The sequence below is a fragment of the Hippopotamus amphibius genome, chromosome 6, assembly GCF_030028045.1.
Source record: "Hippopotamus amphibius kiboko isolate mHipAmp2 chromosome 6, mHipAmp2.hap2, whole genome shotgun sequence".
Taxonomy (NCBI): Eukaryota; Metazoa; Chordata; class Mammalia; order Artiodactyla; family Hippopotamidae; genus Hippopotamus; species Hippopotamus amphibius.
The window spans coordinates 51,557,967-51,585,523 of record NC_080191.1 but is presented as its reverse complement, the minus strand read 5'-3'; the positions used below and the strand labels follow the sequence as shown (position 1 = coordinate 51,585,523).

General features: G+C 35.3%; 1 protein-coding gene across 6 annotated transcripts in view; it reads right to left on the bottom strand.

The window, feature by feature from the left end:
• Nucleotides 1-15,211: 15,211 nt before the first annotated feature.
• Nucleotides 15,212-27,557, bottom strand: part of STXBP5 (syntaxin binding protein 5) — a 177,540-nt gene continuing 165,194 nt past the window's right edge. For 5 of the 6 annotated variants that reach the window (XM_057738146.1, XM_057738148.1, XM_057738149.1 and 2 more), the window contains 3 exons: nt 25,422-25,533; nt 17,538-17,758; nt 15,212-15,778 (listed from right to left, as the gene is read on the bottom strand). In XM_057738146.1, the coding sequence (XP_057594129.1) occupies nt 15,737-15,778; nt 17,538-17,758; nt 25,422-25,533 (375 nt within the window). In that variant the 3' untranslated portion in view covers nt 15,212-15,736. Of the gene's footprint in view, nt 15,779-17,537; nt 17,759-25,421; nt 25,534-27,557 lie in introns of those variants that run through there. The other variant, XM_057738151.1, reaches the window with a different exon arrangement.

Sequence of the window (27,557 nt, the reverse complement as noted above, 5' to 3'; positions counted from 1 at the left end):
TATCGCTAAACTTCCCTGTTTTTCTTTCCTCAAGCAGTGACAAGAGAAGTGAGATGATAATCATCTTTCGACACAAAGCAAGCATTGATCCTTTGCAGCTGAAGAGGACAGCGGGGTCCAGACATGTGTGAGGTTTTTTTGTTTTGTTTTTGTATTTATTTATTTATTTACTTATTTATTTATTTTGTTTATTTTTTGGCTGCGGCAGGTCTTAGTTGAGGCACACGGGATCTGCATTGTGGCACGTGGGCTTCTCTCTAGTTGTGGCCTGCGTGCTCAGTCGTTGCTGTGGGCTGGCTTAGTTGCCCCTAGGCATGTGGGATCTTAGTTCTCCAACCCGGGATCGAACCCGCATCCCCTGCATTGGAAAGTGGATTGTTAACCACTGGACCACCAGGGAAGTCCCCATGTGTCTTGATGCTGGCATCTCCCTGGACCCATCCACCTTTGTGGTCTGATCAGGCTTCCAGGGACATAGTAAGTGTGTATGAAAAAATCACTGAGGACAATGGCACTTGAGCCCAGGAGGATTAAAGTAGTGTGAAGAGTCTAGCACGGGGAGAAGTGACCCTGACGTTCCTGGAATAGCCGCCACGGCCTGGGTCATTTGGCAGGGACCTGCCCACCTGAGTCAGGGTGGCAGCAGCAGCAGAATTTTTCTCTTTCTGTTGTGTGCTGGCAGCAATACGCTCAGGCTCCGGAGGCTGCTGAAAGGGCCAGGGTGGCTGGATTTATACTTGGCGATCTCGCTTCTAGGGGCGCACCTGAGCCCCTGGAATGCAGGGGTTTGTGGAGCAGCAGCAAATGCAGGATTGATCCTTGGACAAATAAGCAACTTTAGGAGACCCTTGCATATATTTGGCACAATAAACTCTAGAAAAGACTGGGTTCCGTCTAATCAGGGCAAATGGACAACTTAGGGCTATTGTCATTTGAACATTGGAGAACAGGTGACTGCATCTTGTATCGCATCCTGCATGGTGCTAACGCCTGCACGTTGGGGTGTCTGTTTGTGATGTTTATGACTGGTTTCTGATCTGATTGGGTTGGTGCCTGTTCTGGTAGGATTATGACACTACTCCATCAGTGGTAAATGTTTTGAATATGGTTTAAAATACACTCAAGTCAGTTTCTCATGTATTGAAAGCATTCTCACCTCGTTTGTGTCTGCATAATTTCTAGTTTAATACAGGAGTTAACCACAAGTGCCAGTTAGCTAAGGAAATGGGAAAAGGAGACATGGCTTGTCAACATGCAATCAGTCTTGGTTCTATTTGAGTGACACAAACTGAGTGGAGAGTTTTTCAGGGTTTTCTATCAAATGAGAGTATTAAAAATGCTATAACTAGGAGATCAATTAGAGCTATATATTAATTCAGCTTTAAAATTTTATAGGTCAGGATATTGAGAATGGGTTGCTCAGGGTTACTCATTTGTATAGGGATATGCTTCTACTTCTAAAGCATTTTTGCATGTTATTATTTGCTTATTTCTCTTAACAACAGGAGGCAGTGTTATTCCTGTTCCAAAAATGAGGATACCGAAGATCACACCATGTGTGCCTTGCCGAAAACTCAAAGCTTCTTCTTATCTCTTCACATCCCAAGGGACTGTCAAAAATATGTTCATAAATGCTCTGTCATGATGTATATAAGAAAGCGTAGAAAAAGAAGTCTAGACTATTTAATTGCTAGTTTGGATTTTTAGTGTATTTGTATTCATTCATCTTACAAATTCACTTTCTCTTTTACATTTAACTCATGCTTTTGAGCTAGTCAGAGTGGCTGGGAGAGCCAGAACTTTGTAAATTTGTGCCTGAAACTCACAAATCCTAATACCTGGTGTGGAACCCTACAAGGCAGCAGTGATTTTTTTTTCCCTCCCTTGCATCAGTTGAAATGACATCTAAACTATGGTTTAAAAATTTTAGTTTAATATCAATTATAATCATAAATAAAAGTCAACTTTACATATGGAGACAGAGCAGGACTTTCTTAGGAACCGTATTACTACCTAGATTTTTAACACCTAGGATGACGGAAAATTCTTCTGGTTAGCTAAAGCTACCATATATTATGACTCCTATCCTCACCCCAACCCAACAAACACAGTTGAGTTTCATCACTTGGGAAGCTATGGTTTGTTAAAGATAAGACAGAGCTAGTTCAGTCTTTAACCTAGCACATGATAACCACTTCTTATTAGTTTACTCTGTTACAGTTTCTTTAGCCTTTCCATGTGAAACTATTTCATAGACCAATGAGAAAAAAAGACAAGAGAAATAAGACTAGAATAATCTCCTGGGGATTATAGTATTCTAGTTTCTCTGAGTAGTTATATAGTAATCATAAAGTAGACTAAGAATCTGACTACTTTAAGCCATCGTATCACTTGATTTGGCATTGCCTAGATTCCTGCCTCTGACATATATTTGACATGTGTCTTATTGACCATGTAGGCAATCTTATTTAAATTAAAAAGAGTACTAAATATAATACACAGTAGAGAATACAAAGTGTTATGGAATTAATAATAAGCTTTCAGGAGCCAGTCAAGTTTTCAGAACTGTCAGAACTATAAGAGCCTTCAAATGAAATATTACTCCATTTCAAATAAGGGACAATTTTATATTTTATATTTTACGGAGCATTTCAAAAGACATAGCAGCTATTGAACACTATGGCAGAAATGCAGAGATATTACAATTTACATGAGATACAAAATATATGTGCCTGTGGGTATGTATGAAAGCTTATATATATGTGTAAATATGTTATATGTGGCAAAGCTCTTGAGTTTTGTCAATTTAGTAACATGTATTAATTAACACCTCCTACTTGACAGGTATCATGCCAGATACTGGGGGAGTTACAAAGATGGATAAGATAGTCTTTTCTCAAGAAGCCCATAATCTAGAGAGGAGATGGATGCATGAACAAGTAGCTGGACCACAGGGTGATAAGATCCCAACTAGTTGTATGAGGAAGTGGTTATTGCAGCAGAGAGGAGAGAGCGATTAATTACTCCTGGGGGCATGGAAAGCTTCCAAGGGAAAATGACATTGCAGTTTAGTCATAAAGGATTAGTGGGATTTTTCCAGGCCAAGAAGGTAATGAAGGGTATTTCGAGCATGAGCAAGAGCCTTGGAGAATTGGCAGCACGTGTTGTAAGGGCAGGAGGAAATGGCAGGAAATGAGTTTGGAATGGCGTATGGTACCAGAATCATGGAACAAAGAAGGTAGACTGTTCAGGAGCCATGTTGCCAAATAAAAGACTTGAACTTCACCATCCGTTGTCAGAGGAGTCTTTGAAAAATTTAGAAGGAGAACAACTGGACTTCCCTGGTGGCGCAGTGGTTAAGAATCCACCTGCCAATGCAGGGGACATAGGTTTGATCCCTGGTCAGGGAAGATCCTACATGCTGTGGAGCAACGAAGCCCGAGAGCCACAACTAATGAGCCCATGCTCTGCAACTACTGAAGCCTGCACGCCTAGAGCCTGTATTCCTCAACAAGGAGAAGCCACTGCGCTGAGTAGCATGCTCACCACAATGAAGAGTGGCCCCTGCTCGCCACAACTAGAGAAAGCCCACGCCCAGCAACGAAGACCCAACACAGCAAAAAAAAAAAAAAGAGAGAGAGAAAAGCTTACTTGGAGTTGGATAGAATATACTGGAGAAAGAAGAGGCTTTAAGAAAGACCAGTTAGGAATAGAATCAGTAAGATGCTGAAGCAGAGGCAGTCACTGAGCAGGAAAGAAAGAAAGAAGATACATTTGGGAATCATTTGTGAGGTTAAAAAGGATGCATTGGTGACAGATTAGAGGTGAGTGTTGAGGTAGGGAGAAGAATAGTGCTTAATAAATATTTATGGTGGGATAATGTGGTGATGTTTTAAATGATGTATTTCCTCACCCCACATACAAAACTCCCATTTACTCTCAGTCAGGTGGCAAAGGCACTTTACCCCCTGTGTCCTCAAGTTAGTGTCATTACTGAAGAAATGAAGAAAAATGGCAGTGTCTCTGAATGTAAAGGGCAGGGTCTTCATCTTGTTCACTTTTCCATTTCCAGTATTTAGAACAGAATCTGATACATTCTGGTGCCCAATAAATATTTGTTGAATTTTAAACAAGTCAATAATTTGAACGTCAAAATGAAATTTTGGAGCTCATGGTGTAGACAACAGCTTTCAGGTGAAAAATAAATGGTTTTTTTGAGTAAATGACAGCTTGGGTTTCAATGTCAAGAGCTGAGGTTCTGGCCTAAATGGGAAGCCGACAGAATGACTTTCTCCTGTCTGTCCAGACTAGGTGACAATCTTAGAGGCTGGGATAGGCAAAGAAGATGGTGCCGTGAGCCTGACAACCTTCAGGGATTAGTTCCGAGGAGGGTAGAGGAAAGATGGAACTGGCTGAAAAGTTTGAGGGTGTAAGAGTAGGGAGAACTGAGACCCTATTTCCCTTTGGAATTCAGAGGAGTGCCCCACACAATCATGGCATGGCAGCTGAGATGCTGGGAAGGCATGGCTTGGCAGAGAGCCTGGGAGAGTTCCCCCAGCAACTCAGTGTCCAGCAACCAGAGACATACAGGAGAGCTCTTACCTGAGACTCAGAGGGGAAGAGAGAGCTTAGATCATTCTTCTTCAGGTACATCTGGGAGCCAGAGTCTAAAGGGAAAGAGGGTTGAAACATATGAAGGAAGTTTTCGAAGAGTAAGCAGTGATTAAAAATTCGAAAGGCAGGGACTTCCTAGGTGGTGCAATTGTTGAGAATCCACCTGCCAATGCAGGGGACACAGGTTCAATCCCTGCTCCAGGAAGATTCCACATGCTGCAGAGCAACTAAGCCCCATGCGCCACAACTACTGAGCCTGCACTCTAGAGCCAGTGAGCCACAACTATTGAGCCTGTGTGCCACAACTACTGAAGCCCGAGCGCCTAGAGCCTGTGCTCCACAACAAGAAAAGCCACCACAATGAGAAGCCCGCACATCTCAATGAAGAGTAGCCCCTGCTTGCCGCAACTAGAGAAAGCCCGTGTGCAGCAATGAAGAACTAATGCAGCCAATAAATACATACATACATAAATACATTTTTTAAAAAAATTGAAAGGCAAAGGGCTATGAGAAGAGTTTTGGGGTGATGAGTTGGGTTCCTTTCAGCATCTTCTGAGGGAGTTGAATCAAGAGAGGGATTCTTCTAAAATTATTTTTCATCTGTTATGTTGTGCTTCCTGAAACACCATCTCCCCTGAGCTGCAGCCGTGGGAGTTCCAGCTTCAGAAGGTTCACGTGACCAAGACCTGTGCTGAAAAACACACTGAAGAGAGGAGTTTTTAGAAGTTCTTTCCTCCACCCCTAGGTGGTTAGTCTAGAATTGCATGTGATTATCAGTAAACAGAGGGTCTTTTTTCCTAGTTCTCTGAAAAATGGTAAACATTTGAATGCTTGTTACCATCTTTCATCAATTTTTAAACCCATTTTCACATAGTTTACATCTTGGAAATCAGAATAGGTTATACAAATATAATTATCAGCACTTTTGTTAGTGGTACAAATAGTGGTGTGTCTTACTCTCAGTGGTATCTTAGTTTAATGAAATGCTGTATGCATCAGATACTGTCATGAGCACTTTACTTGTATTAACTTAATCATTGCTACCATTGTACAGACGAAGAAACTGAGGCATGGATAAGTTTCATGAGTTGCTGAAAGCCATGCACATCATGCAGTAGGGATGTAACATAGTCTCCCCCCAGGGCCCATGCTCATTGTACACTCTGTGTCTAAGGCTGCAGAGCGGACGGTACCCTAACAGCGAGGTCCCTCTGCTGTTACGTTACACATTATTACATGGGTTCATTAAAACAATCTTACAAATTGGTACTGCTTTCATTCTTATTTAATATCTGAGGGAAGTAAGTATTTAAAAGAGGTTAAGTAATGTGAGGTCACATTGTTGGTAAACAGCAAACAAGGACTTGGACCTTGGCCTGACCCAGTGTCTCTTTTACCAGCTAAATGGAAACACAGTCTTTGAAAGGTAATCTGCTCTGTAAAAGGACAGGAAAGCAACATCTTAAATTCAGACAATTTTTATTTTTATTTATAGAGATGTTTTATAAATGCTCTGTGAAAATAGATGCTAACTGTGCTATGACTAAACTCTCCCCAATATTTGTTCTCTATACCAGGGAGAAAAAAAATAACATTTATAGACTTGAATGTATTTATTACAAAAAATTGCCAAGCACTGGGATTCTGGATGTTCTGTTTTGAAAGGCAACTACATGTTGATTTTCATCTGACCTTGTATCCTGATGATAGTTGGCGCGAAACACATCCTGGACTGGCTCCCTAGGGTCTCACACCACAAAGAAGAAATTCGGCTGAAGTAAAGGCGCTTATTAAATTCAAACACGTTTTAATTCATTGATTCTCCATTAATTACTTTATTAAGTAAAGACAATGTATTCATTTGTTTTTACCCTGATTGTAGCAGTTTTAATATTACTTGATTTGTTGATCCTGGTACCAGATTTGCTACTTGTTCCTTCCTGTTCGAATATATTTCTGATTCACAGAGCTTCTAAGGGACTACTATTTTTAAGGTCATAAAGCCTTGTGTTTGTGTGGTAATTTTGTTTTCCAATCATTTTCAGAGGTTATTTTATTATGTCCCTACAAGTACTCTGTGAGGTACGTAAGGCCAATATTTAGATCCTAGTTTTACACGTGAGGAAACGCTAACTTGGAAAGGTCATTGGCATGATTAATACCAAACTTAGAGATGGAATACCGGCCTTCATACTCAGGCCAGCATGCTAGGCATTTGAAAGGAGCTACATGTAATGCCCCCTTTTAATAAACTCAGAATGAAATCCGAGGCAAATCCACTTGCCTAACATTTAATCAATAATTACTCATAGAGTTTTGGTGATATCAGGAGGAGTAAATAAAGCTTCCAATAGACTAACCATTAGAAAAATTATGTAATAAAATCTTATAAATGGATTCACTGCTTTACCTTATCAAGAGGAGTTTTTGTTAGGAGAACCACACCAGGTATTAAGATTTGTGAGCTTCAGACACAGATTTACAAGGCTCTCTCATCCACTCTGACTAGTTCAAAAGCAGGGATTAATTGTAAAAGAGAAAGTGAACTTATAAGAGGAATTAGTGCAAATACACTAAAAATCCAAACTAGCATTTAAGTAGTCTAGACTTCTACATGTACCATGGCAGAGCTTTTATGAACGTATTTTTTACAGCCTCTCGGGATGTGTCCTACTACTGGTCTTATTCTCTGGGCCGGTGGTTCCCGTGGTAGAGGGTGGGAGTGAGTGCTAGAAGGGGAGGGAGGCCAGAAAGAGGGACCACCCTATTGGGAGTGTTTTGGAAATTTGCGGGGTCTTTTTTTTTTTTTTTTGTAGTTCATTTAGTGTATAAATAACCTTAAGATTTACATATTAAAAAACAATTTTTAAATTGTAAATCACATTTTTCATACTCTAGTGTATTAGGTTATTATGTCAATTTAAAAAAATTACATATATAGGGAAATATCTATGAATTTCATTAGAGGCTAGTAAAGGAAACATCCAAAATATCTGTGATAAAAGCAGGAGACTGGTTCTAGGGCACTGCTCTAGATCAGGGTTCTAAAAGCGTGGTCTGTGGATCAGAGTATCAGTATCACCTGGGAACTTGTTGAAAATACACATTCTTATCACTCCAGACTTACTGAATAAGAATTTCTGGGGCTGTGGCCCAGCACTCTATGTTTTATCAAGGTTTCCAGGAGATACTGTTTCTCAAGTCTGAGAACCGCTTAGACTAATGGTACCTGTAGTTACATTATTGTTAAAGGAACACGGAGGTTATATTTTCTGAAATGTGGTTCTCTGGCTTTTACACTCATGAAATGCTAATGGTTTCTTGGAATCGTTGCTCTCGAACGCGAAGTCATCAACTGGTTCATCACCCAAGTGAAACCGGCGGTGCTGGACCTGACAGCTGCCTGCTTGGTGCTTTGTCACCTCCCACCCCTCCAGTGCTTAAGGCTTTAACAATCTCTGCTTCAGCACAGGTCTTCTGTGTGTTAAACTGTTTTTACTTCATCTGCTGAGATTTTGCAGGTCTGGAGGTTACGAGGCGTCGGGATGGCATTATTGCTTATAAAAATTATTTACAAATTCACCCAGTATTTAGAAGGGAACCCTGAGAAACGTAAGGAATTACAGTATTTCTGCCACAAATTGGCAAAGAAATGTGCTGGGTTAAACATTACTAAAGAGTAAAGAGATTTGGGGTGAGAGAAACTAGGGATAGGGACAGGAAAGACAGACAGAAAAAGCGAGAGAGAAGGGGAGGGAGGGAGAGAAACATTCAGAGATAAACTCAATCAGGGAGAGATGCACAAAGGGGTTTTCTGTTTGGGAGCAGACACATGCACGCACGCACGCACGCACACATACATGCTCATTGTGAAATAGTATCACTGTTGTTAACCGTGCCTCAGGATACCTGTGGAGAGCTGTACTTTAGGTCTTCCATGGATGACAGAAATTTGCAACAGACAAGTAAATTAAGGACTTGAGTTTGATATTTAAATGAAGCTCTCAGACTTCTATATTTTTCTTTGCTAGTAACAACATACTCTGTAGTATCTGAAACTGTTTTTATTAATTAAATGTGTAGCTTACTGTTATGTTGTTTTTAGAAGCAGTTCTGAAAAACTATGGGGCTTCATTTTTTAAAATAGTATACAATTAGATGTGACCAAAACTAAAGGTCAGAATATTTCCATAAGTTTTGAGTGAATATATACCACTGACGTTAAAGTTTGAAAAAGTACAATGACTTTGAGAAGTCTTTTCTTCTTTACAAGATCACATTTGTACAGAAATTAAAAAAACTATTATGACACAGCAATCACATTATTTTTTAAGGTAATGGAAGAAAACCAGAATCGTCTTATAAACGCCTATGAAGTTACGACAGGTATATTTCTATCTAAAACAGTGGACAGCACTGTTCCATTTAAATGGAGCGCACCCTAAATTAAGGTTCTTAAAAGAGCCATGAACAGAGACATGTAGACAGTCTCTTTACTTTTAAAATTTTATCACTTTATGCCTATATTTTCTGGAAAACTACTATTTCTTTTGATAATATAGCAGATGACTACCAAATGATCCACATCACTTATTAACAAATAACTTAGAAAGATATTTTGTCTCTTCCATATCTAAGACTTTAATAATTTCCTGGATGAAAAGTATCAATCATAAAAATTAACCTTTGCAGTCTGTAGTCTTCCCTTGTTACACGGTACTGTACACACCTCATGTTAAAGGCTCAGACAGTAGGGTGAGACGTGACTGCCACCGTGTGGACAGTAAGCTGATACAGATTTCAAAACCAAATAAACTTTCAATTTCATAAGAGAATTACCATACTCTTTATTCTGAAATGCAATGGAAACAATGATAAATAAGAATGTTTGGTCCTCTTTGAGCTACATTATTCTATATCCATTAATGTGATGTTCATTTTTGGTACAAGTATTTGGACACTGATACTGACAATATTGACAAGCAAAATGCCATTTATGGAAATTATCTACAACCTGGCTACTCCGAGTATGTTCCACAGGCTAGTGGCACCTGTAATTACCTAGGAGCCTATCGGAGATGCAAAATCAGGCCCCACCTCAGACACTTGGAATCCAAATCAGCATTTTAACAAGAAGCTGAGGATTCCCATACGCACTCAAGACCAAGAAGCCTTCATCTACAGCTGGTGCCTACTGTCTGGACCCTCACCCTTTACTGTACTACCCTCCCAATGTAGGGGCAGGTGGCTTTTACTAAAAAGTCCAGATTGTTAAGAAAAGTATAGTCTGTTTTACTTGAATTCCCTGATTAACTTGACTTTCCCTTTGCAGATGTTTTATCTATTATTTGCTGAGGTTAAACTACTGGATTAATTCCACAATTCAGAGAAAAAATTAAAACAAATTTTCCAGAAAAAAGGGCTTATTTAGTTTCAGGAGAGATTAGAGTATTTTATTTTGCCCAATCAGAGCCCTTCAGCATAAAGACATTCATATACATATATATGAACATTTTCCAGAAACATTAATTTATAATACATTTTTTAAAATACCAGTTTAACGGTATTTATTTACAAAAATATTTCATTACCTAATTTTAAACCTTTTGCTGTGATGACAGTTTGCAAAGTACAAGAATGCAAAATAACTACAAAGTTTAACACATTTTTAGTGTTTGCAATAGTGCTTTTTTTGTTTTTTTTAAATGAAACAGTACACAGAGGTGGGTATTTTAATCATATTTATAATGCATATTCCAGTAATCACCTTTGAGATAGCTACTGGACTGAGCAAGATTAAAAGAAAAAGTGCAGCAACTGAAAACTACCTGCATGTACAGTTTAAGGTGTACATAAGCTCGAGCTCTATACCAAGCATGCTTGCCCCTGAAGTGGACAACGTTAGAAAAACTTAATCTTGCTCTTTTTAATATTGTTTTTGGTGCTGCATTTGCAATGAACCAATAGTATAACTAGAAAGCAAAATGTTTTTCTGGTTCTAACTACCATGTTAAGCAGAGGTCACACCTAAAGTATCACAGTACCATTTATTTACAAAAAAAAAAAAAGTAAAAATTTAAAACATGATTTACCCTCTTTGCATTACTCTCTATTGATATGTTAAATCTGTTTCCAACTCCTTACATTGTCTTCAGTTGAAGCAAAATTTAAACAACAAAAAACACACTGCAAAAGTATTAAAAGAAAACCCAAACTCCCAAATAAATAGGATTCCATTGTCATTAGCCTGTATGCATTTTAAATGCCTGAGCCAAACAACCTACAGTAAGTTACTACTGATTTATTTACATCTCATACACTATAAAATTTTAATTTAAACTATAAGCCTCATTGTGAAATACTGGCAAAACTGACATTCGTGATTTTTCTGATGTAAAGAGTGCAATAAAAAGAGCAATTACACGTAGCCCTAGACGACTGTGCTCCATTTGTAAGTGAATTGTGCCTAATAACTTAAGACTGTATTAGGAACTGAACAAAGCCATGTTATAACCTTGATAATTGGGAAGCTATTAAAACCATTCAATTCAGCGGATAAAGATAAGCGAAAGTTTTCCCTTTAATTTTTGTTGTTGTTGTTACAACTATTTTCTGCCCACAGAAGCTTTAAAACTTCTGTGGTAGTAGTTAAGATCATTAATAGTCACAGGAAAAATAATCCCCGTAGCACTTTACAAGAAATTGATGAGTGATGAAAAGTATAATTAACAAAAGCTGTAAACAGTATCTTCACATTCATTTTCAAATAAAAAAAAAAAATTATGGGCATAAATTTCAATTCAAGAGAACAAACATCCTAAAAGGGAAAAGAAAAAAAGGACACAAGATAGAGAAGTGCTCTTTTTCAAAGTAAATACAGATTAAAAAGTCTAGGAATACTGATCAAGTATCAAACTAAGGAACAAATTCTATAAACTACAAAATAAAAACCTTCATTGACAAAAATACATAAACTCTGTTTTCATTTTTGGAAATTTATTTTTAAAAAAGGTAGAAGAAAATATCTGGAAAACTATTTTAAATATATATATATTTTAAAACAATAGTTAAGGTAGGCATCCAACAGCAAGCTGCAGCTATTGAGAAAGATCTTGTAATTATTGTTATGGGCATTTTCCCCAAAATAAAATGAATATTTGAAAATGCTCAATAGAGAGTTTCTTTTAAACCATAGTAATGATATCTTTCCTGTCATGTGTGAAGACTTTTGAATGATGTATGATTTTTTAAAGTTAACTGTATCTCGATATGAGATACCAATATTTCTTATTATAAGCGTAAAACATAACTTTTTGTATGGATAATATACATACTTTTTAAGTACTTTGACTTAAACTTAACAAGTTCACCATTTTTAAAATTAAACAGTACATTTATAAAAATTCCCTTTTAAAACTAAAAGTATATTCTCTAGCAGTATGTATAAATATAACATGTTACTGTATGATATTAAAACAAATCTGAAAGTGTTGCAATAATTTAAGACCTAAAACACACTGAAACAAAGAGCAAATGATTTTACTATTTTTGTACCCTTGAAAACTATATAAAACCCTACTGAAGGTTTTAAAACTATGATCAGTTTAATTATTTAAGGTGCAGCTAGCAGCATATTCATGATTTTGGCATGTTTTATACATATGTATCACTTGATTTGAATGGAGAAATGTGAATTAAATGATAATAAAAAGTTTGCATTACCTAAAAAAGTGCAGAAAAAATTCAAGTTTAAAGTTCAGTGCTTTTTATTTTGCAAAAACAAATAAATGAAATACCAAAAGTTAAAATGTAAAATAAATCTTTGCCACAAAAAATTTACCTTTGGATATAGCTTTTCTAATGTCACATGAGAAAATGCCTTAAGCAAAACATATATGGAATAAAAAACTTAGGGTAAAACTTCGAAGTCCATGGTGTCTTTCGCATATTTTTCCTTTCCTCAGCTGTTTTCCCACCACCCCCTGTAACTTAAAAGTATGTAACACTTTCAGATTTGTTTAAAACACATATCTACATGAAATAACTTTGGAGAAACCTACAATTTAAAAAGTTCTAAGCAAAAGAAAATGCTTCTTTCTTTAAAGTACTGTACTTAATTAAATTGTAATATACTACACATAATAACAGACAATTAGCAGCATTTTTTTCACATCCATAAAAAAATCAAATTAAGTAGTAATAGCTCAGTTATATTTATAACCATTTTTGGAAACACTTTTTACAACTGAAATGCAAACCAAGGGAATTAAGATGATGCAAAACTTCAAATGATGTAATGGACAGAGGTGTCAGAATATAAGGTTTCAAATAACGTTCTAAGCAACTACATATGGATTTTAGTTTGAAGAGTGAAATGAACCGGTATGTGGTACATATAGGGAAACCACTTCCTATTGACAAACTGCTAATCAATGAATACTTCAATGATTTTAGAGTCAAGAACAAATGCAACAAAGAATAATGTTTGAGGATATGGAGGAAGCACACAAAAATCTTTCATTTTTCTAATATTTTCTACTATGACTTTTTTTTTTTTTTTGGTTTGTTTTCCTGAAATCTTGGCTTGCTGGTGACTGTAACTTCACATTAGAAAAAAAATAGAGATGTTACCTCTCAAATTACAATAAATTCCCTGGGTTAGTTTATTACTGCAGACTGTCTCTTTATCTACAGGCTGAATCAAGTATAACTCTGAGAAGCTTATTTCCTATTTTCAAAAATACTTCAAGCTTTCTAATCCTAAGTGAGTTTCTAGTTTGCTGTGCATAATTTGTAGATTAATTTAAAAATGAAATAAAATAATTTGAAATACTGATTTAAGATTTTCTTATAAAATCCATCTCAGGTAAATGTACTTACTTCTCTATTTGAAAGTAATTACAAGATTGGTTCATTTTATATACAACAGGAAAAATGACAGTTGTTATAAAAATTAAGTTGCTATACAATTAACACAAAATAACACAGCAAATTAAATAACTGGAGCTAATAATATGCCCTTACACACGAATGGGAAATCAACCAGTATATTACTTTACTTAGTGCTTCTCAGCTTCAAATCTGTAACTACTGATTTTATTGATGACATTCACAAAACTGTACCTTTAAAAAATGGGCCTAATACTTCCTGTGACATATCATGGAACAATGGGTTTATTAGATAATATATGATACAAGTTAAGCAATTTGCAAACTGCTACATGTCCATCATATAGCTGACATTAACTAAACAGAAATGTTACTCATAGGTACTTTCTACAAAGTCAAAAACTTTTGAGAATGACTGTATTTTTAAAATATTCCTTTTGGTTTGATCAATTATCTCTATCACATATACTTAATCCCTCCCTAATGATATTTAAAGTACACTGTAATGTAAACTTTCATATCCCGTAGTGCACATTATAAAATGTAAACATAAGCGCTTTATTAATGAAAAGAGTAAAGGGGAAAAATGCATAACAGACTGTATGAAATAAAGGTGTTCTACAATATACTTTTAAAGATCATATAGAATAAAAAAACAACCACCATGTCTGCTATCAGTTTGTGCTCCGATTATCTCTTCATGACAAAAAAAAAAAAAAAGGTTTTAAACTATTTTATGTAGAAGAAAATATTTAAATTCCATTAATATTAAGTGTAATGCTTCTATATTATTCATACTTTGTTGCTTTAAGAACAATCAGTAATAATCTCAGATGAACCTGCAGAATGAGCTTACCTACTTCAGGTCTACCCCGTCATCTCTTTTCTGCCTGTGTGCTATTCTAGGGACCAACCATTTATTGTCCACTGATGGTCTCATTTGCTTTATACTCCAATACAGAAACAATTTAGTTACCAAATGCACGTATTTTCCTTTCCTTTTGGCTTTCTAAAACCTTGAAAGGACATGTACAGATTTATAGTATATTTCTACAGAAAATACTTTGTAGGTCATCAGACTAGGCTCTTACATAGATAATTATTGACAACGGATGCTTGTGATTTTTTCCATGCGACAGCATGTGCACTAAGATTTAATTGGCTCAATCACCTGAGTGTACTGGAACTGTTAGCGAATAAAGGGCATTTTAAAAAGGGTGCTGAACATTTTACTGAAATAATGAAACATTTTTTAAGCAATTTTAATTAAATAATGCAAAGGTACATTGGGTTAAACATTTTATAAAAATTCAAGCAAAATTAAAAACTTAGCCAATTTCAACATTTCTACAAATTTAACCAGTAACTATTTTGGTCAGATCCACCGTTAGCTGAATTAATGAGAACAAGGACAAGGGACATTGAAGTATTCTCCTCACCACAATGGAGGTTTTTCTCACTTTCCATACTGCATAGCCACTACATGGAAACTCCCAGAATGATGAGCAGTTCAGTCATGCTCTACACTTTTCTTTTCAATGAAAAGTGATGTATCGCCTTGTTTTGCTTTTGACAAAATATGGACTAAACACAAGTATACAATAACAAGAATCCAAGAGTAGCCCATACACAAGTCAACTATGTGTATGTTTTTATTATTTAAAGCCCACCACTCAGCTTATCTGTCTAAAGATATGGTAATAAACAGTTTGTTTTTTTTTTCACTAATGATACTGATGACCAGTCAGCTGAAGGGAGGGAAAGTCCAAGAGAGTCGTTTATAATTCAGTCAATGACACAAACATAACTGTTTCAGCTTCAGGACTTCTGACTTATTGTCTCTCCCTCAAAGAGGTCAAACACTGATGGCAGATACGACAGCACAGAATCTTTTGGCATATGAAAGTTTAATACAGGAACGATCCAGGAATAGTCCCTGCCATATTTCCTCAACATCCCTCTGTTTCTTCATTTGTAACATGTGACCATCCTAGTTCCCAAACTGTCAACTCATAGCTGGCCCACACCACATACTCCACACTGAGGGTGTGAACACACCTCAGTTAAAGTCACGTGCCTGAGCTAAAACAGTGCATGACTGTGCTAGGAAAGAACAGTATCCAGTGATGCACATCCCTTTAATGTGAACTTTCCTAAAGTGAAATCAATAAAATAAAAAAGGAAAATCCTTTTTCCTTCTGGCTGAAGTTGAACTTCATTGGGTTTCTGGTTGTCAGAACTGGTACCACTTCTTATCTTTGTATTTCAACATCATCTGAAGGGGAGAAAACACAAAACATGTGCTTTAGAAATACCAGGATAACAATATTTATAACTGGCTGCTATACTTCTCCAAAACATTACAGAATTCCAAAACATCCTCTCATTTTTATATTTAGTATTTATATTAAGAGCAAGAAGTAAGAAATCTTCCGTTTCAAGGAAAAAAAACCATAACTAGGAAGAACGGGCCTAGAAGGTCTTCACATTTCTTAAAGACGTAAACATAAGTAATTTTGGCTCAGTGCATTCTTTGGTGACCTAACCTAATAACTTAAAAAATAAGGTAACTTTCAGTTCTCTAAAGTGAATTAAAAATAATGTTTAAAGAACCTGGAGAATGAAAGGCTGAAATTACTACTGCTGCCGTCTACAGTTTACTGAGCACTCAACTCTGAGCCGGGCACTGCATAACATACTTTCCCTACATTTCACTTGGTCCTCACAACAACTCTATGTGTTAGGCATTTTTAGTTTCCCTATTTTATAAATGAAGAAACTGAGACTTATAGGGGTTAACCAGGTAACACAACAGTGAAACTGGGATCTGAACCCATGCAGTCTAATTAAAAAAACCATGATCTTACCCACATCAACGTACAGTCTTCCTTAGACTTTCAAATATGGCCCAGGAACATTTGGTAGAAGGGAAAAGCTACCAGCTAGGGATTGAGCTCTTTGCTAAATATTTAGCCTGTAGATATATTCTGAGGTTGACTGAAATGTTACATGCCTTAGAGATCACAGCCAGGTGCAGGGCTACGCCAATAGAAGTCCTGACCTAGACTGAAGGCACTAGGCTGTATCTGAGGTGTGTCGGCCTAGTAAAGGACACACAAAAGATCTCTGAATCTCTTAGAAGGCCTGGACAAATCTCTCCCAGGTCAAGTTACCGCTTTCACGCATTCTTGGTGTCAACATTACTGAGCAAGGAAGAGATGATTTTTGACTGAAAAGTTTAAAGAGCTATTACCGGTAGAGTGGGTGCTCCAATATAAAAATAACCTTAATATGATTTCCTCAGATAATAAACCCAAATGTCTTTGAGGCCTAGGCTAGGAACTAAATGTGTGAGGTAGCCCAGTATAAAGCAGCAAGGAGTGGTAGACCTGTGTGTTAAAATGAAGACCATGTATTCCACCTAACAGCCTTAAAACTCAGTTCTTCCAGGCTACTATTCAGGCTGACAAAGTGGATTTGTAAGAAGGCCAGTTAAGGATCCCCTGCTTCATAGCATCTGTTTCTAAGCTCCACCACAAATTCCTAATTCATCAAGGTGAATTCGTTGCAAAAATGCACATTACTCCTCTGTGTAATTGCCCTGACAGATCTAGTATTGTTTCACTGAATAAAAACACTGGCCAATTTCAGTTATTTAGATTTGCCTAAAGAATCAAGAGGCAAATTACTTCCTTCTCTGGGAGAAGTTAGTAGCAGAATCTGAGGCATTTAGGAAAATTGGCTTTGTTGTTACTGTATTCCCTAAGAAACTGTTGCAAAGCCACTGGCTTTGTTTACAAAAAGCCTGAAGGTGAGCAGGTGCCTTCAAAATGTGCAAACTTCAGTAAGAGACCAAAGGCTGTTGAGACATAGTCTTGTAATGCTTCCCTCTGGTGCCAAAATCAGGAATCTGCAACTGTACTGAGGACACATGAGAATTCATGTGTAGAAATACAGCAGCTATAAAAATACAGCAATTTTCACACTTGCTTTACCTAGGCTTTTTGGCTTAAATATCTGTTTGAAAGACATACCTCATGAGCATGTTTAGAAAATGAATCTGCACTGGACAACATAGCTGCAGTTCTCTCTTCCAGGTCACTAAGTTTCTGCCCTCTTTCATCTAGTGCCAACCTGGCTCGTGCTAATTCACCCACAACTCCAGACGCTGCTCCTTTCACGCCTTCAATGCCACCGGGGCCAGGTATGTGCTGAGCAAGACTCCTTGAAGCCTTTCCCGAGGATGATTCTCCAACTGAACGATTTGAAATATGAAAGAGTAACCCAGGAAATGAAAATTTTTTACTGGTTTAAAATCCTAATACCTGATAGCATTAAAACTCACTTGATTGACAATATAACTGAAATATTTATGCATTTTACTTTATAATTATGTTTTTTATTATGATTGTTTTAATAATTTGTAGATACTTTTCAAACATACAAAAACACAACATACACTAATAAATATTCTATTCTATACTAGTTCATATAATAGAACTTGAGCAAAAAAGCGACTGGTAATTATTTGTTGAAATGAATAATGGGTATACTGATACCACTTTAATAACTGTACAAAATCACTCTTAAGTGTCCAAAAAGTTAAAGATAAATTAACTTAAAGATATTTAAATTCAAAGAAACATTTAAATACATGAATTTATTTTATTTACACCACACTTTTTCTTACTTGAAATACTATGCTTAAGCTTAGAAGAAAAATGTAGAATTTATTCAGTATTTCTGTTCAGTCTCCAAAAGCTGTAGATAACTGCATCCCTTTCTTTCTATCCATTTATCTTGTCACTTGCCAAATAGATCAACTTTTTCTTCAAAAGAGCTCAAGAATTTATTGCTTCCTTTCCCTTTGTAACCTAGACCCTCGTCACCTAACACCCAGATTACTGCAAAAGTCTTAAACTACCTTAAAGAATGATGTCAGACTCCCTCTTCAGCACATATTTCTTTCTTTAGAAATGTAATTCATACTATAAAACTGCCCCTGAACAATTCAGTAACTTTCAGTTTATTCAGAAGGTTGCACACCTATCAAAACTAATTCTCGAGTATTTTCATTACTCAAAAACAAAACAAAACACCCAAACAAACCCATGATTATTAGGAGTCACTTTCCATTTCCCCCTCTTCTCAGTCCTTGGCAATTAAAAATCTACTCTCTGTCTCCATAAATTTTCCTGCCAGAACATTTCATACAAATGATTCACACACTGTGTGGCCTTTGTGTCTGGCTTCTTTCACTTAATGTCAAGATTCAACGATATTGTATAGCATGTATCAGTACTTCATCCTTTTTAATAACTGAATAATATTCTATTGTATGGATATGGATATATGACATTTTGTTTATTCATCAGTTGATGGGCATTTGAGTTGTTTCCACTTCTTGGCTATTATGAATAATGCTATGAACATCTGTACAAGTTTTTGTGTGAACGTGTTTTGAATTCTCTTGGGTATATACTTAGTAGTTGAATTGTTGGGTCATATAACTTTACATTTAACTTCTTGAGGAACTGCTAGTTTTCCAAAGAGGTCACATTATTTTACATTTCCACCAGCAACTTGTGAGGGTTTCGATCTCCACATTCTTGAGAAGATTTGTTATTGTACATCTTTCTGATTACAGCCACCCTAGTAAATGTGAAGTGGTATTTCACTGTGGTTTTGATTTGCATTTCTCTAATGACAAAAGATATTGAGCATCTTTTCATGTGTTTATTGGCCATTTGCATATTTTCTTTGGAGAAAAGTCTATTCAAACCCTTTGCCCATTTAAAAATTGGGCTGTTGTTTTACTGCTGTTGTTTTAATACTCTGGATATTAGACTTTTATCAGATATCAGACTACGTTTTTTGATTTTTAATTTTGATGAAATCCAATTTATCTGTTTTTTTCTTTGGTTGCTTGTGATTTAGGTGTCATATCTGAGAAACCATTGCCTAAACGAAGGTCATAAAGATTTATACTTAGGTTTTCTTCTAAGAGTTTTATAGTTTTAGCTCTTACATTGAGGTCTTTGATCCACTCTGAGTTAATTTTTGTGTATGGTGTGAGGTCGCGGTCCAATCCATTCTTTTGCATGTGGATATCCATTGTCCCAACACCATCTGTCGAAAATACCACTCTTTCACCACTGAAGTTGCTTGGCATCCTTGTAGAAAATCAACTGACCATACACGTATGGCCTTATTTCTGGACTCTCAATGGTCTCTCTGTCTCTCCTAATGTCAGTACCACACTATCTTGATGATTACAGCTTTGTAGCAACTTTGGAAATCAAAATGTGTGGCTATTTTGGATCCTTTCTATCTCCATATAAATCTTAGGAACAGCTTGTTTCTTTCTTCAAAAAAACAGACTGGACTTTGACAGGGGCTGTGTTGAATGCATACATCAACCTGTGGAGTACTGCCATATTAACAATATTAAATTTTCCAATCCATGAACATAAGATATTAATCCATTTATTTATGTCTTAATTTCTTTAAATGATGCTCAAAGGTTTTAGTGTATGTTTTAGTATATATATTTTATGTATGTTTAGTACATGTTTTAGTATTTTATCTTTTTGATGCTATTATAAATGAAATTGTTTCCTTAATTTAAATTTTGGTTTGTTCATTGCCAGTGTATAGAAATGCAATTGATTCTTTACATGGATCTTATATCCTAAAATCTTGCTGAACTTGTTTATTGGCAGGAATGTGTTTTAAAAAATTAAAAAAAATTTTCTGGCCACAGAGTGCAGTTTGCAGTATCTTAGTTCCCCGACCAGGGGTTGAACCTATGGCCTAACCACTGGACCACCAGGGAACTCCCTAGAATGTTTTTGTGTGTGTGTGTGTGCGTGTGGTTTTCTTAAGATTTTCTATATGCAGGGTTATATCGTCTGTGAAGAGAGAGAGTTTTACTTCTTCCATTCCAAATCTGTATGCCTGTATTTCCTTTTCTTGCCTAATTACCCTGGTTAATATTAAACAGAAGTAGTGAGACCTTTTGAATTCCCATATAAAATTTAGAATCAATTACAAAATTTGGGGGGGGGAGGTTAAGGACTCCATTAAATGTTTATTTATGTATATGCATAAATATATATGGGAGAATCGATGTCTTTTATTGCATCTTCCACTGCACGAACATGGTATATGTCTTCATTTGTTTGGATCTTTAACTTCTCTTAACAAAGTCTGATAATTCTCTATCTTCCCCATGGAGGTCCTGAACATCTTCTGTTAAGATTTATTTCTAGGTATTTGACTTTTTTTTGATAGGTAAAATAATGCCCCTCCCTGCCCCAAACCTTAAAGATGACCACACTCTAATTCCTGGAACCTGTAAATATGTCATATTAAGTGGGAAAAAGGACTCTGCAGATGTGATTAAGTTAAAGACCTAAAGACAGATTAATTACACAGATAAACCCAATGTAATCATATGTGTTCATAAAAGGAAAAAACTTTCCCCAGCTGTGGGCAGCAGAGAAATGTGACTTCAGAAAAATAGAGAGGTGCAACAAAGGCCAGCTTTGGAGATTAAGGAAGGGATCACCAGCTATGGAATGTGGATGGCCTCCAGAAGCTGAAAAAGGCAAGCAAACCATTCTGTCCTAAAGCCTCCAACAAGGAATACAATCCTGGTAACACACCAGTGAGACCCACGATTTCTAAACTATAAAACTGTTAAGGTAGTAGAATTTCTATTTTAAGTCATTAAGTTTGGTAATTTGTTATAGCAGCAATGGAAAACTAATACAAATAGTAATTTTTTATTTATTTATTTTATTATTATTTGTGGCATGTGGGATCTTCCTGGAGCAGGGCTCGAACCTAGGTCCCCTGCATTGGCAGGCAGATTCTTAACCACTGCACCATCTAGGAAGTCCCCAAATAGTAATTTTTAAAATTTCACTTTTTATTGTTAATATGATATGAATAAATTTTTATTTTCATACGCTGATTACATCTAGTAATTGGCTAAACTGTTATTTCTAATGATTTAGCTACAGATTTTTTAGGCTTTCTAAATATATCATCATACCAAACATTCACAAGTGATTATTTTGTTCTCCCTACCCTACCACTGTACCTTTTATTTCTTTTTAGTTTCCTTTCCATACTTTCTAGGGGCTTTCAACAATGTTGAATATATGTGGTGCCAGAACTATATCTTATACCTTAACTCAAAGGAAAAATTTAAAATATCTTTTAATGTTCCTGCACTAAATGTGATATTTGCTATAGAGTTTTGATAGTTAAACACTGTATAATTTGTAGCTATAATTTATCAAATTATTTTCTAGGAATCTTTATCATGAATGGATACTGAATTTTAACATATCTTTTTTGCATTTATTGTGGTGGTGGTATGATTTTTCTCTTTAATCTGTTAATGTGGTGAACTACCAATTAACTTTTTAAAAAATGGTAAATCCTGGAACAATGCAAACTTCATCTTGGCATAGCATCTACATTGTGATTAGATCACAAACTCTTATTTCTAATCCTTGGACGTGTTGATTTTTTAAAAAAATTATCTAACATATGGTAAACTTAAGAAAAATCCCAACTTTCTATAACGTAAGTTTCAAACATATGGGAAAGTAAAAAGAACTGTATAGTAAACATCCATATATCCATGATCCAGTTTTGGTAACAGATAACATTTTTTTTCATATGCCTATGTGTATATATACATAATTTTTGCATGGAATACTTAAAAATTAATTATAGAAATTGACATTTTACTCCAAAATAATTCAGTATTCACCTCTAACTTCCTTACAAATATTAATAGAATACATTTTATGGACATTCTGTATGTGTTTGAAAATGTATATTCTGCAATGTTCTTTAGGTTTAAGTTCCTTCATTGTGTTGCTAATGTCTTCTATACCCTTGCTAATCTATTTTTTTTGTCTGCTGTTATATTTCAATCAATGGATATATTAGAAGTCCCCACTATGAGACTGAGAAATTGTCTCTTCTAGCAGGTATGTCCATATTTGTTGTTCTATATATATTTAAATAAAAATATTAGGTATACTTAACAATGCCTTAATGTTTACTCTTTCTGATATTAACATAGTTGTACCAGATGATTCATTTGCGTTTGTGCTTTTCTGTCTTTTAAAATTTCAATCTTTCTGTGCTCTTATGTTTATAATGTGTCTTCTGTAAGCAGTGCACTTTTCCTTCTTTTAAAATTTAGTCTGATAGTCTTTATCTTTTAACTAGAACATTTATTCTACCTACACTTACTACAGTTATTTATATTTAAGTAAATCTACTGTCCTGCATGTACTTTCTATTCATCCCAACTGTTCTGTGTTCTTTCTTTCCTCCTTTTGGAAGGACTGTGATTTTCCTGCTATTTGTCTGGAAGTTATGTACTACTTTTCTAGGTTACAGAGGTCACCCTATAAATGACAACCTGCATCCTTAACTTATTAATGCTAATGGATACTTTTTATAAGTCTCTCAAAAAATTCAGGGATCTTAGATCACCTCGAATCCATTTATCCTTTCTAATTCCCTTGATTTTATGCAATATTTTGAATCATACTGTTTATGTGTATATACACATACAAGACTTTGTTTTACAGTTTATATTTTAGTAATTATAATTATGCATGTATTTCCTTCTTTCCAAAGCACTGTTTCCTATATTTCTGACATTCGATCAAGATTGTTTTCCCTCTATTTGAAGTACATCCTTTAGCATCCCCTTTAGTGTGGTAATGAGGCTTATTTTATTTATTTGTTCACTTGTCTAAAACTCTCTCATTCTTGAAGAATATTTTCTTTTTAGTATAGAATTCTCGATTAAGTACTATCTTCTGATCACAGGATGACAGAAGATCATCCTATTACCTTGCTGTTGAGAACTCTTGTTAAAAGTTATTTATCATTTTTTTTCCAGCCACTTTAGTTTTGCTCTTTGTTTCTGATACAACTTATTTTCATGTGACATTATCTAGTTGTGGATTTTTAAAAAATATCCTTCTTGGAATTCATTGGCTTCTTAAATGAGTGAACTGGTATCTTCTATAAATTCTGAAAAATTTCCAGCCATATCTCTTTACACATTGATTCTGCTTCACATTCTTTGCTATTTCCTTCTTGAGAAGGTCTAACATATGTTAGCCCCTCTCACTGCAACTTTTATTTCCTTTATCTTCTCATTATGTATTTCACATCTCTGCGCTACATTCTGGGTGTTTTATTTTGACCTATCTTTAAGTTATGTAGTTCTTTCTTCATTTGTATCTAATTTGTGGTTAAATTCATCCAGTAAGCTTTTAATTTTGGTTTTTGAATCTTTCATTTCTAGAATGCCATTTTAGTCTTTTACATATTTGTTGTATTGATGTTATAGTTTTCAGTGACCTGATAAAATGTCCAGGCACGGCATTGAAACTTATCCTCTTAAACATTATAAGAATAATTATTTTATAGTCTGTGTCCAATGATTCCAATATTTGAAGTACCTGTGATCCTGCTTTTGCTTTTTCTGTTTTATTGATCATGGTGTTGATTCCTGGTATTCCTGATTATCTGACTACATATTTGAAAAATTATTTCTAAAAATAATTTGAGAACTCTGAATATGTTATCTTTCTTGAGAACATTTTCATTTGAATCTGCCAAGTGCTGGGGACTTCAACAATTTGCAAAAATCTTAAGATTCAAAGCTTTCTGGGCCACTCAGATCATTTCAAGCTGAGACAAAAGTCTGTGTGTGTGTGTGTGTGTGTGTGTGTGTGTGTGTGTGTGTGTGTGTGCGCGCGCGCGCGCGCGCGCGCTGATTTACTTCTAATTTACATTTACTCTTAAGCTGTGGCACTTTGGGGTCCTTGCAAAGAGGAAGAGCTATTTATCAGGGTTCCCATCTTAGCCAATTCTGGGAGCCTACCTTGCTAGTTCTAACACAGTTTAGAATCTCAGCTTGCTGCTTTAGATGAGCGAAGTACTCCAGGGTAAAAGTGGCCTCAGGCTGCCACACTCACCACCTTTCTCCATGGATACTGTTATCATTATATTGTTAGCTTATGTTTTTGAGAATTAAAAAAATGTATATATTTTTGAATTTTGTATAACTTTATCAATTAATCTTGGTAAGAATGTTATTCTAAATTATCAGTCCCCTGTGACTTAAAGAACAGTCTTTATCTTTCAAATAATTAAAACTGAGCAATCCTCATTACCCAGATGACTGACCAATCACTTGGGTAAGTTTTTAAAAGTGAAATTGCACTACACTCTTACTTGAGGGTATTTAACCTTACAGTTTTTCTAGTCAACCAAACAGAAAAGGTAATTTCTAAAATGTTCTAGCAAAAAAGAAAGAATAAAAGAAAAAAAATTCAAGGATAGCTAATAGCTCCTATTTGAGAGAAAGCTCAGACAGTCATTGATTCATTAGTTCAATCAAGGATAAATTTCCAATTTGTGTCAATTCTATGGAAGGTAGTAGATGAACCAGATTTTATATTTTAAATAACCTTCTAAGTGCAATGAGAGTAGTTTTGGAGGTTTTGTAAGATAAACATTTGTAATGTTTAAGTTAAAACTTTCAACGTTAAGGTCATCAACTAATGAAGATCGTATTTAATGAAAATTAAAAAATATTTTTTAAATTATTCATTTAAAGCTGTGAATATTCCTTTTTAGCCACTTGAAGCCATTCTGATTTTGGTTTCCTGAGTAAAATATCCCCCTGATTTGAGTTAGAATATGGCAGAATATAATTTTATGTATTTTGCTAAAACATGGGTCTATCAATTTTTGTGACAGAGAGGAAGAAGGCGAACACAATTTATACACGTTAAGTAAAATTTATATGGCTTGAATGTTTCTGTTTTATAAATATATTATCCAAATTAAATAAATCAACTTACATAGTTCTTCTCTATCAAGAGACTGTGCACCACCTCCAAACAAGCCTTTAAAGAATCCCCTGTTTGGTGCTTCAGGTGTTTCTACAGGAGTGAAGAGTTCACCCAACATTTCCTTTAAAAATCAGAACAAATTGTAATTGTTAAAGTTTCAGGGACACTAAACTATAATTCACAAAACCATCACTGTAAACTCTTAAACTTATAACATTACCTGTTGAGGTTCACAAACGATGAGTATATTTCAAATAATCAGATCTAGAACATTCTGACTTGGTCAAACAGTAAGTTATTAAGACTAACTTGACTAAGAATAACTTGCTGTTTGCTACTTTGGCTAGATTACTTTCTTCACATTTTAAGCAAAGATGATATTCCTGCTTCAACTGTAAGGAGATTCCAATCTTTATGACAAAGTGTTGACATAACTCTTATTAGCAAGAATTGGTAACTGGGTTAATAACTAGGTCTTCTTACATTAGAAAGAAGAAAATCTATCAGCAAGTTGAAAAGTCTAGTGTAATGATGATACACAGTCTTGGAATTATCCAAAATAGCTGAGTCAGAAAATTAGTATAGAAAGACACACATACTTCTTTTTTCATAAACATATGCTGGGAAGAGAATTATGCCAACATAAACCTGGAATTTCAGAAATCTGGCAGGGAGATGGAAAGGCTTCTTTTCATATTGTCAGATTTTTCTGAAATTTTTGTCAAAATTCTTCAGAGCACAGAAATGGTAAAACTAAGTCAGGAGACAAGAGAAATTGCTGACATCTTACTGACTTTGTACATGAGACATAAAGAGGGAAGAGGAGTTTCTATAAAAGAAGGATGGTAGCAATATTATTTACAAGGCAGCTTTGGGAAGCTTTAGAAGCAAAATAAAAGTATAGTGAGGCTTTGGGACTGCATTTCTGCCCATTAAAGAGAAGTAGCTATGATACAAAGGACAATACACGACTAGTTCCAGGTAGTTCTGTTGTATTCTGATATTACATTATTATAGTTGGAGATAAAGTATGTATTTTTTAGAGTTTCTTCCTTATGGCTGGGCTAAGAAAGTTAATAAAGGATGTCCAAAGATTTTACATTTAGATATACGTATATGTATATGCATATCTATATCTATATATATTTGGCCGTGCGCAACTTGTAGGATCTTAGTTCCCCGATGAGGGATTGAACCTGGGCCCTCAGCAGTGAGAGTGCTGGACTACCAGGGAATTCCCAGATATATCCATATTAATGTTGTTTCTCCAACCAGATTATAAGTGAAAGGAGATATTAACAATATACAACACAGTTACATTTATAATGTTGAGTGGATCGAAGGCTTTACATTTTAATTCTCTTTCCTCTGGATTTCCATAAAGTGGAGTAAAACTAGAATGAAAAACTTCCTGAAGTCAATAAATCAAACTTGCTAAAACCCACCACGGAATATACTAATACCTATTAGGTAATTCAAATTTATATTAGCCTATATAACGACAGTGATTTTAGGCATATTGCCCATCTTTCTTATACTATACTAATTTAAACTACATCTATTGATATATTTTAACTGATACAACAAACAGCAAATAGCTACCATTTGCGTGTCTTTTATGGTAAATCAAAAGAGTAATATGCCACATATATATAGAGTCACAGCATAAAAGTATGCTTTTTAAAATTTACCTCACTTTAGAAATACAGTGTACAGCTCTTAATTTATTTGGTGTTTAATGAGCTTGTAATTTTACAAATGTAAGGTAAGAAATTTAAAAATCCAGAGATTATAGTTATAAATCAAGACTCACTATAGTGTACTGGGATGAGTATAAACTTTGGAACCACATGGACCTGGGCTTGATTCTCACCTATGCCTTTAACTTGGAGAGGAATCTTAGGCAAATCAGTCTCTTGGAGAACTGGTTTCCTTAACTTTATAAAGAAGTGATGATAATACTTACCTCACAGGAATGTTATCAGGATTAAAGATCATGAAGATGATCTTTAATAAATTAAAGATAACATAAAATGCCAAGATTAGACACTCAGTGATGTATACACTAAATAGAAAAATCTCAGTGATGTATACACTAAATAGAAAAATCTCAGTGATGTATACACTAAATAGAAAAATCTCAGT